Source organism: Rhinatrema bivittatum, chromosome 9 (genome assembly GCF_901001135.1).
Source record: "Rhinatrema bivittatum chromosome 9, aRhiBiv1.1, whole genome shotgun sequence".
Lineage (NCBI taxonomy): Eukaryota > Metazoa > Chordata > Amphibia > Gymnophiona > Rhinatrematidae > Rhinatrema > Rhinatrema bivittatum.
Window position 1 is genome coordinate 36,853,959 of NC_042623.1, and position 16,005 is coordinate 36,869,963.

General features: G+C 43.2%; 1 protein-coding gene across 4 annotated transcripts in view; it reads left to right on the forward strand.

Annotated features, from left to right (window-relative positions):
- SHANK3 (SH3 and multiple ankyrin repeat domains 3) overlaps positions 1-16,005 on the forward strand; it is a 1,690,229-nt gene that overhangs the window by 1,553,915 nt on the left and 120,309 nt on the right. For 2 of the 4 annotated variants that reach the window (XM_029615060.1, XM_029615062.1), the window contains 2 exons: positions 4,126-6,445; positions 7,011-7,156. In XM_029615060.1, coding sequence (XP_029470920.1) covers positions 4,126-6,445; positions 7,011-7,029 — 2,339 coding nt within the window. In that variant the 3' untranslated portion in view covers positions 7,030-7,156. Of the gene's footprint in view, positions 1-4,125; positions 6,446-7,010; positions 7,157-16,005 lie in introns of those variants that run through there. The other 2 variants (XM_029615063.1, XM_029615061.1) reach the window with 1 other exon arrangement.

The following is a 16,005-nucleotide window of genomic DNA, read 5'->3' on the forward strand; positions in this document are numbered from 1 at the left end:
TTCATTTTTTAAACAGCTAAATTTAGCCTTCATACTTGCTCAGTTTTTAATAGGGCTGGTCTAATTTCCTAATTCCCATAGTTATGCTGCCACATTAATCGAATATTGACCCGCATAGTTACTCAAGTAAATCCCTTAAATATTGTCTTCACAATTAAAAGAAAATAAAGCTGTATTTTTTAAACAGTTACAATATCCAAATGGTCATATTAGAGGTGGTGTAATATATATATATATATATATATATATATATATATATATATATATATATATATATATATATATATATATATATTTATTTATTTAATTATTTAATTCTTTTATATACCGACCTTCATGACAGGTGTCATATCAAATCGGTTTACATGGAACAAGGGGAAAAAAACATTATTATCAATCATTTAACAGTAAAATAATCAGAGGAGGTAAAAAAGTTACATATAACAAGGAGATCGAACTTGGGAATAGAAGAAAGAGAATGACAGAGGGATAACCATTGTGATAAAAAGGGTATCACTATGTAAGTTGTCCTGTAGGCTTGAGATGTGGAGTTCCGAAAGTGAATAGATTAAGGGAAAGCTTGGCTAAATAGCCAGGTTTTAAGTTTTTTTCGAAATGTTTGTAGGCAGGGTTCCTGTCTGAGGTCCGGAGGTAAATTGTTCCAAATAGAGGGACCTGCTATCGAGAATGCTCTTTCTTTGGTTGCGGTGTGGCGTGAAGTTTTGTTAGGAGGTACATGGAGAGATCCTTTGTATGATTCTCTGATGGGTCTGGATGAGGAATGAAGTTTGAGGGGGAATTGGAGGTCCAACGGGTGTTGTTTGTGGATCGTTTTGTGGATTATGGTAATGGATTTGTGTAAGATTCGATAGTTTATTGGCAGCCAATGTAGGTTCTTTAAGATGGGGGATATGTGATCTCTGCGATTTGTATTGGACAAGACTCTAGCTGCTGCATTCTGGAGCATCTGCAATGGATATATATGGATATATATATATCACTATATAGGACACTTTAATTCAAAGATATTGTAAAAAACACTTACATACTCAGACAATATAAATATTCTTCTAATTTGAAGTGGGTGTAAATTCTTGGTAGAAATTTAAAAAGGCTGCAGATATACTCTCAAGCAAAACATATGGCTGTTTGAACAAGCCTATACCTGAAGTATTCCCTCTCAGGCCATTTCCCATCACCCTCCTAACTCCGCAGCAGCACTTCCCATCTATCTCCCCTCCCTGATGCCCACAAGCTACTACATTTGTAATATAGTTACTGGTTTCTCTTGGTTGATAATTGTTGTAAAAAAAAAAACCTTGCTCTTAGGTACTGGAATCGACTACTATTTTTTCTCCTACCGCCCAAGTTTGCTTTGTCCTGTTTAATGTAACTTTCTTTTCTCATTTGGTTCATATGGTTATTTACCCCTGTTATCTGTAAACCGATGTGATATTGCTATGAACGTCGGTATATAAAAAAATTTTAAATAAATAAATATTCTTTCTTGCTAGCAATCAGGACTGATGCAAAATTTTGCCCTCTTACGTGGCATCAAAATTTGGCAGCTCCATCCTGTACCACCTCTGTCATTTTGCATCTCATCTATTTACCAAACCAGTGGGGCAGCCCTGAGCCTACTGGTAAATGTGGGTACTGGTGGTGGCAGTGAACTCACTCCTTCCTTCTGTTTGCCTGCTCATGGGGACAGGGAATTAGTGCACAGTCACAGTCCCAGCAGCAGGCCAGCCTTGACCTGCTCCCTCGTAGTTTTCTCTTTTAGGCAGGAAGTCATTGGAAGAAGAGATGGCTTTGCCTTAGGGACAGTGAGTGTGTGCTGGCTTATAGTCCCCATGTTTAGGGAGGAGTTCTGCTGCCACTATCAACAGATAACTTTGCACCAGTTTTCAAAGAGAAAGTATGTGCATATTTTAAAGCTTGCCATAAGTACAAAGTACAAATACAAATTTGCACCTTTTTTTGTGCAAGTAGATTTTCTATGGAAATAAAATCCAAGTGTGTTATTATCCAATCCCACTTAACCCCCCCCCAGGAATGTCTCCCATAAATGAGACTTAAAATCCACACATTGTGCAACAATCCATATGCATTTAGCCAGAGTGAAGGAGGGCAATTTTCAGGTAAATCACTATTTTCCCACAGAAATGGCTTTGAAAATTTGTCCTACTTGTGACTTATTTATCAAAGCTGACAGATAGGAGAAAAGGATCCTTTGATAAATTTGGTTCACTGTGTGGTGGAAATAAACTGAGAGAGACCCAAATGCTAGGGATGCATCAGTGACAACTTCTTCAATCAGTCTGTCATCAGTTATTAATTGTTTCACAAGGTAGATGGGGGGGTAGGGAATGTCCCATTTTTTTAACAACCACATTTCTATCTTAAGTCCAGCTGGTTGGGTTTTGTTACTTTTGCTTGCTAGAGAGGAAGGATTGAAAAACTCAAATCACTGGATTCTGAAACCACTTAGTACATATCATAGGTCTTGAAGTCTGGACCAGCCCACCTCTAATAACATGTGCAATTTATTTACCTCCGCAAACTTTCCCTTTGTAAATCTGTACAAAGGCCACAGATATTTTTCATTTTAAAATTGCTCACATCTGGCCTGTGGACTTTGCACTTGTTTTGTATATAGTCTAAATCTGGCTGGGGAAATAACACAAATACATTTGAAAATGTAATATATGCTCACTATGTTCTAATCTCACCCAGAACACAGGAATGCTTTCCATTAACATGGCTAAAAATATGCATGCACAAGGGTGAGCAATTTTCAGACAGCTCTTTACCTGGATAAATTGGTATTTATCAGAAAACAGAGAGGCAAACCAGTGCAAAAAAAAAAAATACCAAAACAAGGGGAGCAGTGCAACAGCAAAGTTTGTGTTTGTCCTCCTTTGGCAAGTTACTTTGATGTTTTTCACAAATCTTTAAGGAGGTGTTTCTCACTACTGTTTGGAGAGAATTTATAATACGGTACAGAAGGGTATATGCACCTTATTATGTGGACGCAGCAGTGAACTATCCTGTTCAATGGTATAATCACATCATCTTGGGAGCTAAAAGGTGACTATTACCCGAGTTATTGGATTGTGAGGACAAGCATGGTACCACTGAGCTCTCTATCAATTATTTCCTGTTGCTCTTCTTTTCACAATTACAAGATTTAATGCCCAGCCCCTGATGCAGTCTATTAGCCAAAACATGGCCATGACGGGCACTGTTTTTTAGTATGATTGTGGGCCCTGTTTTTAATATAGTTGTATGAGTTTGATTAATTAAAAAGTTTTTAAAAAATACATTTCCTCTTTTTATCAGTTTTTATCATTCATTGTAATTATCATTTTTACTTTGCTTATATTTTTATCATTATTATTGTATATAATTTTCAAGTCCATATTCAAAAACCATTTAGATGGATAACTCAAAGTTATCCATTTAAATGGGAAAATAGGCACATTAGGCCACTTATCTGGTTAAATTATAGCCAGGTAGTTATCTAGCTATAATTTAACCCAATAAAAAAGAGGCATTCTGGGAAGGTTTTGAGTTATCAGCTAACTTAGCCGAATATCACATATATCCAGCCAAGTAGCCGGATAACTTTAGACCTGCTTCTTAGCTAGTATAATCAGTGGGATGTTTATTAGCTGGGTAACTCATCCATTAAATGGCCTATTGAATATTGGCCTCTTCATTTTTATTTATATTGTTTGTTGTTATTTATTTATTTATTTACTTGGCTTTTCTGCTGTTGCACTACTCCCCTTGTTTAAATTGGTATTTACTCAGGTAGATGGCTTTTAAAAATTGACCTAATATTAACTATTTTATGTAATAATACCTTGAAGTGCCCTACTGACAGGATAACTGCTATCCAGCTCATTGCAGTAGGCTCTCTTTTTTGATTGTGATTTTTTTACAGAATTATTTGTCAATGCAGTATCAGTGCATTTGTTGTAAAGTTCAATGAATTTGTTATAGTATACATATTGCATTGGACAAGCATTGAAGCTGCATGAAATGGTCTGAAGTTTTATGCTTGAATGATGGATGGATTTTCAGTTGCACTGAAATTATAACATTGTTATGCTTTTACAGGTGAAGATGAGAAACTTACAGCCTCTCTGCTGGATGGTAAATTTCCCCGGAGCACATCAATGCAGGATACAGTTAGAGAAGGGCATGGAATTCCACCTCCTCCCCAGACAGCTCCTCCTCCACCTCCTTCTCCTTATTATTTTGACACAGGCCCTCCCCCATCCTTTTCTCCACCCCCACCCCCAGGAAGAGTTTATGATACTGTAAGATCTAGCTTTAAGCCAAGTTTGGAGGCCAAACTCCATGGATTCCCAGAAGTCGTTACCACCGCTGAAATTTATGATTCTTCAAGGACTTCCATTCCTCATCCAGACAGACAAAAACGAGCCCGTTCTATGATTATCCTCCAGGACTCCTCTCATTTACCTGTGGAACCTACCGACATTCCCCGTCCAGGACCTTCTGCTACCCCTCCAGAGAAGATGAAAAGAAAAGGGCGAATGATTGATAATCCCTATGCTAACATGAGTCAGTTTAATGTGAGCTTGTTTGCCCCCACCAAGCCCCACAGGAAAAAGAGTCCTCTGGTGAAGCAACTGCAGGTAGAGGATGCTCAGGAAAGGTCAGCCTTGTCCATTGCAGCAGGCTTTAGCAGAGATCCCTCTCCGACTCGAAGGAGCCCACGCCAGAGTGTCATGGAGTTTGAGCAGCAGATTGGTATAGCTCAAGCTGAGCCAACAAGCAGCCCCTTTGCTACTGCCATTGCTGGAGTTATGAAGGACAGAGAGCGTCGTCTTGATGAGAAACGGAAATCCACTGTCTTCCTGTCAGTAGGGGCCATTGAAGGAAGCCCCCCAAGTCCTGACTTGCCATCTCTACAGCAGTCAAGGTCTATTGATGAACGATTATTAGGAAGCCGAGATGTGCTACTGCCCTCTCCTGTCTCAGCTTTAAAGCCATTGATCTGCAGCTCATCGTCAACCTTTATTCATCCTCTTACAGGAAAGCCCCTGGATCCCAACTCACCACTGGCACTTGCGCTGGCCGCAAGAGAGCGAGCTCTGTCTAGTCAAGTTCCATCAAGATCACCTACGCCAGTTAAGAGCCCTGATTCAGACAGAGCTACACCTCTGTTTGTGGACATCCAAACCAAAGAACCAGGGAGAGGTGAATTGGAGGGCTTAATTTCACCTGTTTTTTCACCTGGAGCTAAAGGAAGCTACGGTCCAGCTCCAGAAACTATGCCCCCTACAAAAAGCCACTGGGGAACCCCTACAACATTGAGGAAAGAGACTGAGATTCAAGTTGAAAAATCTGAAAGGGAAGAGAAAAAAGTTGAAGACAAGAAAACTATGATAATCAGTATAGTGGACACATCCCAGCAGAAAACAGCAGGGCTCATCATGGTGCATGCAACAAGTAATGGTGAAGAAGTAGGACTTGAGATGAACATGGATAAATCTGTAGCTCCAGAGAAATCTGTAGAACTAGCACAGCTGCCCAAAGCTGAGACCCAGCCAAGTCCTATAGGTAAGCCTCCAGTCAGCCAAGTTTCTGAAAAGACCCTTGGGCAGGGGAGCTCAGAAGAGGAAGTGGAGCCCTATACAGTTACTCTACCACCAGCTCAACTGTCTTCAAGTGATGAGGAGACTAGGGAGGAACTAGCCAAGATTGGGCTGGTACCTCCACCAGATGAGTTTGCAAATGGAGTACTGGTCACCAAGCCTGGCACACCAATCAGCCAATTGGCTCATCCCACCATGCCATCCATACCAGCGGCAGCAGTAGCACCTTCTACCACTGGTGGAACATCCTCAGGGAAGCCCTCTGATGCCCCCGTAGCCCAAGAGTCTGCTGCAGACTCAGGAGTGGAGGAAGTGGACACCAGAAGTTCAAGTGACCATCACCTGGAGACTACAAGCACCATATCTACAGTCTCTAGCATGTCCACATTGTCCTCAGAAAGTGGAGAGCCCACTGATACGTACACTTCATTTGCAGATGGACAAACTTTTATACTCGAGAAGCCACCAGTGCCTCCAAAGCCAAAACTCAAGTCCCAGCTCAGCAAGGGGCCAGTTACTTTCAGGGACCCACTTTTGAAGCAGTCTTCGGACAGCGAGCTCATCTCCCAGCAACACGCAGCCACCCTGGCCTCTGCCAGTGTTGGTCGCCCACGCTACCTCTTTCAGAGAAGGTCCAAGCTATGGGGGGACCCCGTGGAGAGTAGACCATCTCATGGGGCTGATGATGACAAGCCAACTGTGATCAGTGAACTCAGTTCCCGGCTACAGCTTCTGAATAAAGATACAAGATCATTGGGTGAAGAGCCCATAGGAACATTAGATCCTGGGAAGAAGTCACCTGTGGTTGCAGCACGGTAAGACTTCTACTGGCCAGGGGGAGGGGGAGAAATTGATGCAGGTCAATAGCAAACAGAATTCTGATAAGAAGGGGAGGCTTATAATGGGCAAAAAGTGTAAATGAGGTGCAAATCAGAAGATCCATTTTGTGCAGCATTTCAGAGACATCAAGATTCTATACCAGGGCAGAACAGGAATATGCTGAAACAGAGGTCATTAAAGTTTTGGCTTTGGGAAGCAAACCAATTAATATTCCTTCTGTCCCATAGAATAGTCTTTCTTAATCTCTTTTTCCACTATGCAGTTTGCTGTCATTTATTTCTGTCTCTTGATTAATCCTCATTTTTCATCTCTGAGCTATAGAGATAGTTTTACACTAATATCTTTTTTACTGCCATTATCTTACAAGCAGGAGAATTGGAAAAGGCAGCTAAAGGCTACAGAAGCCCTACCTCTCTAAAGTAGATGAAACTCTAAATAAAATAGAAGCCCTGGATTGCTTCAATCCATTTATTTATTTTCATTTAACACTGTTAATTGAGAGAATATACGTAGTTATTCTACTAGAATTATCTCTTGCAGAGATGGACCAGAAAATTGAACTCTTGGATCATGATTGGAAACCCTTATCTGAGTGCTTTCCATCAGAAAAGCTTTATTGGATCACCATCCAGGATTGAATTGCAATGATTTGGAAAAACTGAGGGAAAAATAAAAGCCCCTGTTGCAAATTATTTTTCCAGTTTTTTACAGATCTTTTTGTTTTATGTAATATTTATAATTCTAAATACAATATTTGAAAGATCAAAATAAAGGAAAATGCATTCACATGCTTATATTTATAGCAAAGGAAAATAAAAGTTCACAATTTTACTACACATATGTATAAGAAATCCACAAAAGGGAACTAAGAAAGAACTTCTACATACTGGAAATAAAAGGCAAACATAAAGAAAGGAATCTACTCAATATTCATTCACAATACAGAATTGTCAGACACCTTTCCCCCACGTACTAATAGAATTTACAGGTCCTTTTATTTAGCTCTTGGATTGCGATCTAATAAACCCTGTCTAATGGTAAATACTCTGATCATGGGTGAGGTTTATATATCACAATCCAAGATTATGATTATCTGGCCCATTTTTGGTTTCTTGCAAAGGAATCATATGCAAGGTATTTAAACACTTTCTGTAAAACAAAAAATAAAACCCACCTAGATGGAATTCCCCGTTTCCCAGATAGACCGGGGCTGGGAATACTGAGAAGGTGGCATTCATAACCCCTAGGAGGAAAGCAGTACCAGGCATCACACAACGATGAAACTCAATGGACAGACATAATGCTCGTGATTGCAAGGTTCCAGGGGGAGCTTTGGTGCATGACTCCAAGCCAAGGACTGTGGCTGCAATGACTGAGTAAGTCTGAAGAGGGATATAAAATGAAAACAAAACAAAACCTGAGTGGTTGTGAATGATTGCTTATGGCACAGTGGCCTAATGGATGCCATAAAGGAGCAGGTAGAAGCTGCTGGGATTCTCCCTCTGCCACCTTTCCTCCTCCACCCACCAAAAAGGAACACAAACAACAATTAAGGCACAGTAGGAATGCTTGAATGTTCAGGTGAGAAAGGATCTGTTTGACTAAGGAAGTAATTATTTAAAAATACAGTGGTTAATAAGCAACCAGGCTCTACGGTATATAGAACTGTAGCACGTTAAGCTGAGTTGGGTAGGAACTGTCTAATTACCTCTTTGTAATTACTGACTTTTTAAAATAATGTTTTATTTGGATTGAAGAATATTTCTTCATTCAGCGGACCACTGGTCACAGGGGATAAAGATATATAAAGACAACTAAAAGGCAATATTGACAAAACCAGCAAGCAGACAAGTCATCCAGTTAAAGTTAGCCAAAAAACTTGTCCCATATTTTCAGCAGGATAAATGTCCGTCTGGGAAATACCTACTGTATCTGGATGTAATTCATCTTCAGCTATCAGTGAAAAAGCAGGAGCTAAACGTATACTGCTGTTGCTGCTAAATATGCTTTCCTAGAATTATTCGGCTACCTTTAGCCAGATAACATTCAAATCTAACTGGTTATGTTTGAATATGACCAGTTAGAATTGAAAAATATCCGGCCACGTATAGCCACATAGCTTGCTACTTAATGGGCTGTATTCAAAATATAGGCAGTTAAGTGGCCGCAAACCCCCACCCCCACCCCAGAAAACACTTTAAAATAAGTGCGGGCGCAGCACTCAATCCCCACAACTCGCCACATTTTTTAAAAAGCAGTGGGTGCTGGTGCCCTGAGGCCACCACTCTCCTTTCCCAATATTTTCTTGAAAACCAGCAGCCCCTCCCCAGTTTCTGTTCCACCCTACCTCCCCCTAGACCCCCGAACCCCAGCCGGAAGCTTGGAAGTATCTTGCCTGCATGGGCCACTGCCAGCATCGCTGTCGTCTTTTATCCAGTTCATCTTTTTCTTCCATGTAGCCTTCATGTTTTCATTATAGTATATTCTCTTTCCTCTTTCTCATTAGTGCTTCTGAGGCAATATCTGACAGTCGCTTCATTGTGTACTTTTTTTTATCACCCTCAATTTTAGCATTTATTCTTTCTTGCTATTCTCTTACTTTCTTAGAGCCTTTCAGCCATGCCTCCTCTGGCTTGTCTTTAATTCTTGAGCTGAGGGCTTGGGCTTGTTTTTCTGAATTGAGACAGGAAAACACTTCAAGGAGAGCACTGCCAATATAAATTCCCTTTGATGTACCTGAGCGTCTGTTATTTACAAGATAATGTTATTATTAGTCTTGTCTCCCAAACATTGAGCCACAGTGCATGGGCATCTCAAGCCCCAATATACATTAAACAACCAAATCTGTAAATTCTTCAAGATCATCTCCAGCAATCCATATACTTTGATGGTAACTTTCAAACTGGCGTGCAAGCGCACATTTCTGTGTATGCGTCAGCCTGCACCCAGGGATGCGGCTGTTTTATAACTTGTGCGTGTACATGCACGCATGTTATAAAATAGCCTGGCTGTGAACATGTCTGGGCGCGCAAATCCCGCTTCTACTATAAGTCGGGGGATTTTAAAAGGAGTGCATGCCCACGCCATTCCCAGTTTACTAGTTCATCCACCAGTTTGCCCAGTTAGCAGATAGGTCCTCCAACCCCCCTGCTTTGACTGCATGCACTCCCCCCAGTTACCCCAGGCACTTTAAACCCCTCAGAAATGGCCTAATCCTTTTATTTTATGGCTTACATGTAATCCATAGCAGAAGTAAAGTGACTTGGCAGGGGACTTCGGCGCACGCCAGAGCGCGCAAATATCTACATGTGCATGTCATTGCCAGGCCCCCAAGAGGCCCATGCCCCACCCATGCCACAACCCTGCCCCACTCCTGTTTGGAAATGTATGAGATGTGCAAGCCGAGGCATTTTATGTGCATATATGGGCGCTTTTTTAAATCCGGTAGCTGCACATAAGCCTAATTTTGGCATCCCCTAATTTTGGCGCATGGCAGGTTTTTAAAACTCACCTTTTTATGACAGCAATATTCCAAGAGCATTCAGTGCTGTTTACCCAGATAAATGTAACTTATGCAGCTAAGTAGCAACCACTGAATATGCATCTTCATTCAGCGGCCTTCGCTTAACCATGTATAAGTCACTTATACGACTAAAATGTTAGCCGCCTAACTTGTGGTCGTGTAGTGGGCAGATCGGAGCGGAGTGAGTTAGTCATACAAGTTATACGGCTACCGATATTCAGTCTTAGCCACATAACTTATACAGCTAAGTGCAAATATATACGCATATATTCAGCAGCTTAGCTGTGCCACTGAATATACCGTGTAACTTATCCAAATAAGTTATATCTGGATAAGTTACTTAAACAGCCAGCTTTAAATATTGACCCCACTATATTTATGATCATGATCATTTTACACTGCTACTTATTAGTTTTATATATCTATACCTCTTCTCAGAAAGTAAATTAAGGAGGCTGTTTGCTAAAAATGTTCATTTTTAACACACATCACTGCAGCATTTTTAATGCACTGTTCACTAAAAGGCATTAAGCCTTTAATAAATACCACATAAAAACAGGTTTACTACAACATTACATGTGTAAGGCATCTGCATTCCTACCACTGTAATATAAGGCCAACAACCCTCCCCCCCCCCCCCACCCCGAATGCATATAAAGGGCTATGATCTGATGACCCCCCACCTCCTGGTGATAAACAGCACATAAAGGGTTCTCTGTCTCAAAAACACCCCTCTCCCCAGTTGACATTAGGTGCTACCTATCTCGACATCCTCCAATCCCCCAACTTGAAATCAGGGGCCAGCTACACTGAGGTCCCATCCTCATAAACCTCCATCCCCAGCAGAACTCCCTTCCACTCCTGTCTACACCACCTGATGTAGAAAAGGTCTTCGGGGCATGAGTGACCCCTACTGGTTCCAGTGCTCTAAATGGTTCCTTCTGACCTGAAACTCTCTTTTGCCACACAAATGAGGGGCAAGAGAGAGATTCAGGTCAGCCGGCACCAATTTGAGCATCAGAGTGGGACAGGGGCAAGTGAGGATTGTTCCTGCCCCAAAGACCATTTCTACAAAATCATATGGGTAGGCAGAGTTAGGGAGGACTGGGGTTATATGGTGGCTGGCCCCTGACATCAATTGGGGGAATGGGTAGGGGAATCTAGAGCAGGCAGTCCTTTTTCTGCTTTTGGGGTGTGGGTGGGGACTAGCAGGAGGACTAAGGTATGGTAAGAGGGGAGAATCATCAGGCCACAGCAGGCCCTTTAGTCACTGGGGAGGATGTCATTGGGCCACAGACAGCCGTTTGATGCTACTTGGTGGGGATGGGGGAGGTCAGAACTGGGATATCAGCAAGTGCCTTAGCCTGCTGATACCTTTAGAAAAACTTGACTGCATCTCTTGATATATAGTTAAATTTCTGTATTAACCATAGGTTAAGAAGATCATATGTGCTAATATAATTTGCATAAATCCATTTTAATATTAACAAGCTGCTTTGCATAAATTTGCATGCAACACAACTGTTGTTCACAGCATCTTATTTAAACAAATTTATATTCTGCCCTGCCCAGACAAGTAGTTTTTATTTATAACGCAGGAGTATGTTACCATGAATGTGTGTTAATGTATTAGTGCAGTTTAATAACTAAATCCCCTAAAGGAATTATCTGCAGCTGATCTGTACACCTGGAAAACATGAGTGCTTTTTTCTTATTACCTGGCAACTCTCTCGCCTGATCCAGCACTTGTATATGGTTATGACCAGGAAAACCATAAATTTTACCTTTGGTTTTACACTCAAGTAGCATACCATTTTTCACCCATCTTTACAGTGCTTCACTTCTTAACCCCTTTGCTGTCCCAATCAAATGAGATCCCCACGAAATTAACTCTTCTACTTTAGTTGGCATGAAGGAAAATACCAAGTCCATCATTTTTTCTTTCTCCCCCCCCTAATATTTACCATATTTCAATGCATTTCTTTTTAAGGTATCTAATGATTTCAGTTCTTCTCCCAGGGCAAGCAGGATGGTAGTCATCACATGTGGGCAACGTCACTGGACGGAGCCCTATCACGGAAAACTTTTCTGTAAAAGTTTCTAGAACTTTTGACTGGCACACTGAGCATGCCCAGCATGCCATAATACTTGTAGCCACAGGGGTCTCCCTTCAGTCTCTGTTTTTCCGCGCTGCAGTTTGCCTCGCAGTTAGGAGCTCTGTGAGAACTCTCTCACAAAATTTTCCTCATGGAAGAAACTTGAAGATTACTTTAGTAAAAAGTTCCCTCATAGGGGTCTCCCATCATGATATTGTTTTTCATTGCTTGGTGAATAAACATTCACTGTCCCCGATCGGTTCCTGCCCCTCCCTTTTTTCGGTGACCGCAGGCCATCGACCATTTTTGGGCCTCAACATCTGCCATCATGACAACAGGTTTCAGAAAATGTCCGGAGTGCCCCTGTACCATGTCGATTACCGACCCACATTATGTCTGTGTGCTTTGCTCGGCTCATCACACGACGTTTCTCACTGCCCAAGTTGGGCCCAGATGACTCCGAAGGTAGGCGGACTTGCCTCGACAAGATGGAGACCCTGTTTAAAATCAAGTTGACTCCATCGACGTCCACCCAATCATCACTAGCAGGAGCATCGAAGAAATTAGTCATCAAACCTCGCCGGGAGCACCAGGGCAGCGGTGACCATCCATCACTAACTCCTTCTAAGGCATCCGTATCTTCTTCCTCGGTGCCGGAGAAAGACTGGACCGAGCACCGAGGGATGCACCGGCACCAATGCGAGTCTACGTCTGGTGCCAGCACCAACACCGCATCGGCCTCGATGGCTATCGAGCCGATTGCGAAGAGGACAAGGGTAGAGGAGCCATTGGCCCCATCTCCACCCAAGACGCAAAGATGATCCCCACCGATATTGGTGCTGGGTACTGAGCCCCCACTGTTCCTGTGGAGGTGCCAGTAGCGCCTAGCCTGCTTCCCCCTGTAGCTGCAATATCTACTCCAGCTTTCAGGGAGGAACTGGATAGTTTTATCCGCCAGGCAGTGCTCAATACTCTCCGAGACCTACAGCCATCGTTGCCGGCCCCCATACCGACACCGAAGCTATTGATATTTGCACCGTTGCTAACCAGACTGGAAACACTCATCGGTGCCCTTCCGACACAACCCAGACCACCGATGCTAAAGCAACCCGCAAAGTCTCTGAAAGCCCCGATTCCCATTCCAGGGTCCTCAGAAGACTCCAGTCCCCTTTCAACACCAATTCCACCGATGCTGGAACAGATGCCTGGTCCATCAGGGCTCTTGGGACCGAGAGGCCCACGTTTCCCCTCGATGCCTTCGGTGTCGCCGAAACCGACATCTGTGCCACCGCATCTTCCATTGAGGCCATCGAAGGATCCATGAGTGCCCACATGTCCTATAGTACCAACCTTCTTCCCTCCCTCAGGATCTCGACTACAGACCTTTTCTGACACATGAGAAGATGTTGACATCGACACATCCATGGAGGACATCTTATCAGAACCATCTCCTCCGGAAGAAAGGAGAAAATCTCTCCCAGAAGATCTCTCCTTTGCTAATTTTGTAAGGGAGATGTCAGAGACAATCCCCTTTGACCTGATTACAGAGGAGGACACACGTCCTAAAACATTGGAAGTTCTCCAATTTGTTGATGCTCCAAAAGAAGTTATGGCTATCCCTGTCCACGAAGTGCTAGTGTATCTCCAACATCGTCTCTGGGAGCATCCTTGTGCTGTCCAGCCAGTGAATAAGAGGCCAGATGCAACTTATCTGGTCCAACATATTCGTGGATTCCAAAAGCCACAATTACCCCATCAGTCGATGGTAGTTGAGTCCACACAGAAAAAGGCCAGAAGACTGTGACCTCATTCTTCAACACCTCCTGGTAAAGACCAAAAGTTCCTTGATATTTTGGGTCCAAGGTATTTCAGGGCTCTATGCTAGTGTCACGAATAGCTGCATACCAACTTTACATGACACAGTTTCAAAGGAATCTCTGGAAGTAGGTTCAGGGAATAGCCGACTCTCTTCCCCAGCAACAGCAAGATAGTCTCAACGCCATACTACAGAAAGGCCTTGAGGCTGGGAAACATGAGGTTTGTGCTGCTTATGACTCATTTGAAACAGCCTCTCGCTTGTCGGGAACAGGAATCAGCGCCAGGAGGTGGGCCTGGCTGAAAGCATCTGACTTGAGACCTGAAGTCCAAGACAAACTTGCTGATTTGCCATGTACTGGTGAAAACCTATTCGGAGACAATATACAAGACACAGTGGCTCAACTAAAAGACCATAATGAGACCCTGCGGCAATTATCCACAGTTACTACCGAGGCCCCTTCCTCTGCAAGAAGACCCATCAAAAGGGACTCTAGAAAACCAATGTATTGCCCAGGCAGATACTACCCACCTACATCTCGTGTGAGGCCAACCAGGCCGTCTCAGAGAGCATATCCTTGACAGCCCAAAACATCCAGACCTCAGCCACCACTGCAATCAGGCCAAGCCTCTGGATTTTGAGACCTATCCAGAGAACAGCAGCGGCTCCACAAATCCAGACCCAGATTTGCCAGTAGGAGGTCGAATTCACCACTTCATAACCAACTGGCTCAACATTACCACAGACCAATGGGTTATATCCATCATAATCCAGGAATACCATCTAAACTTCCTCATGGTACCCCCGGACTCACCTCCCAATCCTTTGTGGATGCAAAAAGATCACACAAGTCTTCTAGAGTCAGAACTGTCCACCCTTCTGGGCGCCAGGGCTGTGGAACCTGTTCCCTTGGCACAGCAGGGCAGAGGGTTCTACTCCCGCTATTTTCTCATTCCAAAGAAATCAGGCAGCCTCCGCCCCATCTTAGACCTCTGCAATCTCAACAAATTTCTACGAAAAGAAAAATTCAGGAAGTTGTCCTTGGGCACCATTCTTCCTCTTCTGCAAAAAGGAAATTGGCTCTCTTCTCTGGATCTTCATGACGGTTACGCTCACATTCCAATATTCCCACATCACCGCAAGTACCTGCGTTTCCTAGTGGGACATCAACACTTTCAGTACCCAGTCCTGCCTTTCGGACTTGCCTTGGCACCCCATGTGTTTACAAAGTGCCTAGCAGTGGCTGCAGCACATCTACGCAAGAAAAGCGTACACTTCTTTCATTACCTGGACGACTAGCTCATCAAGAGCCAATCCAAACAAGGAGTTCTCAACGCTCTCAAGCTCACTATCAATCTGCTACACTCTTTGGGGTTTCTCATCAACTACCAAAACTCCCACCTGACTCCATCTCACCTCCTTACTTTCATCGGAATAGATTTGGACACCACAGTCGCAAAGGCCTTCCTGCCCAATGACCGCACAGTCACACTCTCCAACCTAGCTTCATCTCTGCGCACAAAAGTAACAGCCTCAGCCCATCAATTCCTAATGTTGCTGGGCCACATGGCTTCCATGGTCCACGTCACTCCTATAGCCAGGCTGGCCATGAGAATAACTCAATGGACTTTGAAATCTCAGTGGCTCCAAGCCAGTCAACTGCTTTCATCCCAGATTCAAGTAACCCACCAGTTATGTTTATGACTTCTCTGGTGGACAAACAAAGTCAACTTGCTAACAGGTCTACCCTGCCAGCAACCAGTTCCACAAGTAACTTTAACCACAGATGCATCCAACTTGGATTGGGGAGGTCATGTGAACAATCTTCAAACTCAAGTTACTTGGACACGGCTCGAAGCAACTTTTCAGATCAACTTCCTAGAGCATCGAGCTGTATGTTATGCTCTATATGCATTCAAGGACTGCCTTTCGCACAAGACTGTTCTCATACAAACAGATAACTGTTGAATTCGTGGACCCTTGAGCCGACTTGTACAGATGATGGTGCACCTTGGAGATACACAGTAAATGTCGAAGCTGGGAGGTAGCACAGACAGGAGACTAGGAGGATCTTCACCACTGGAGACCCGAGGTCCCCCC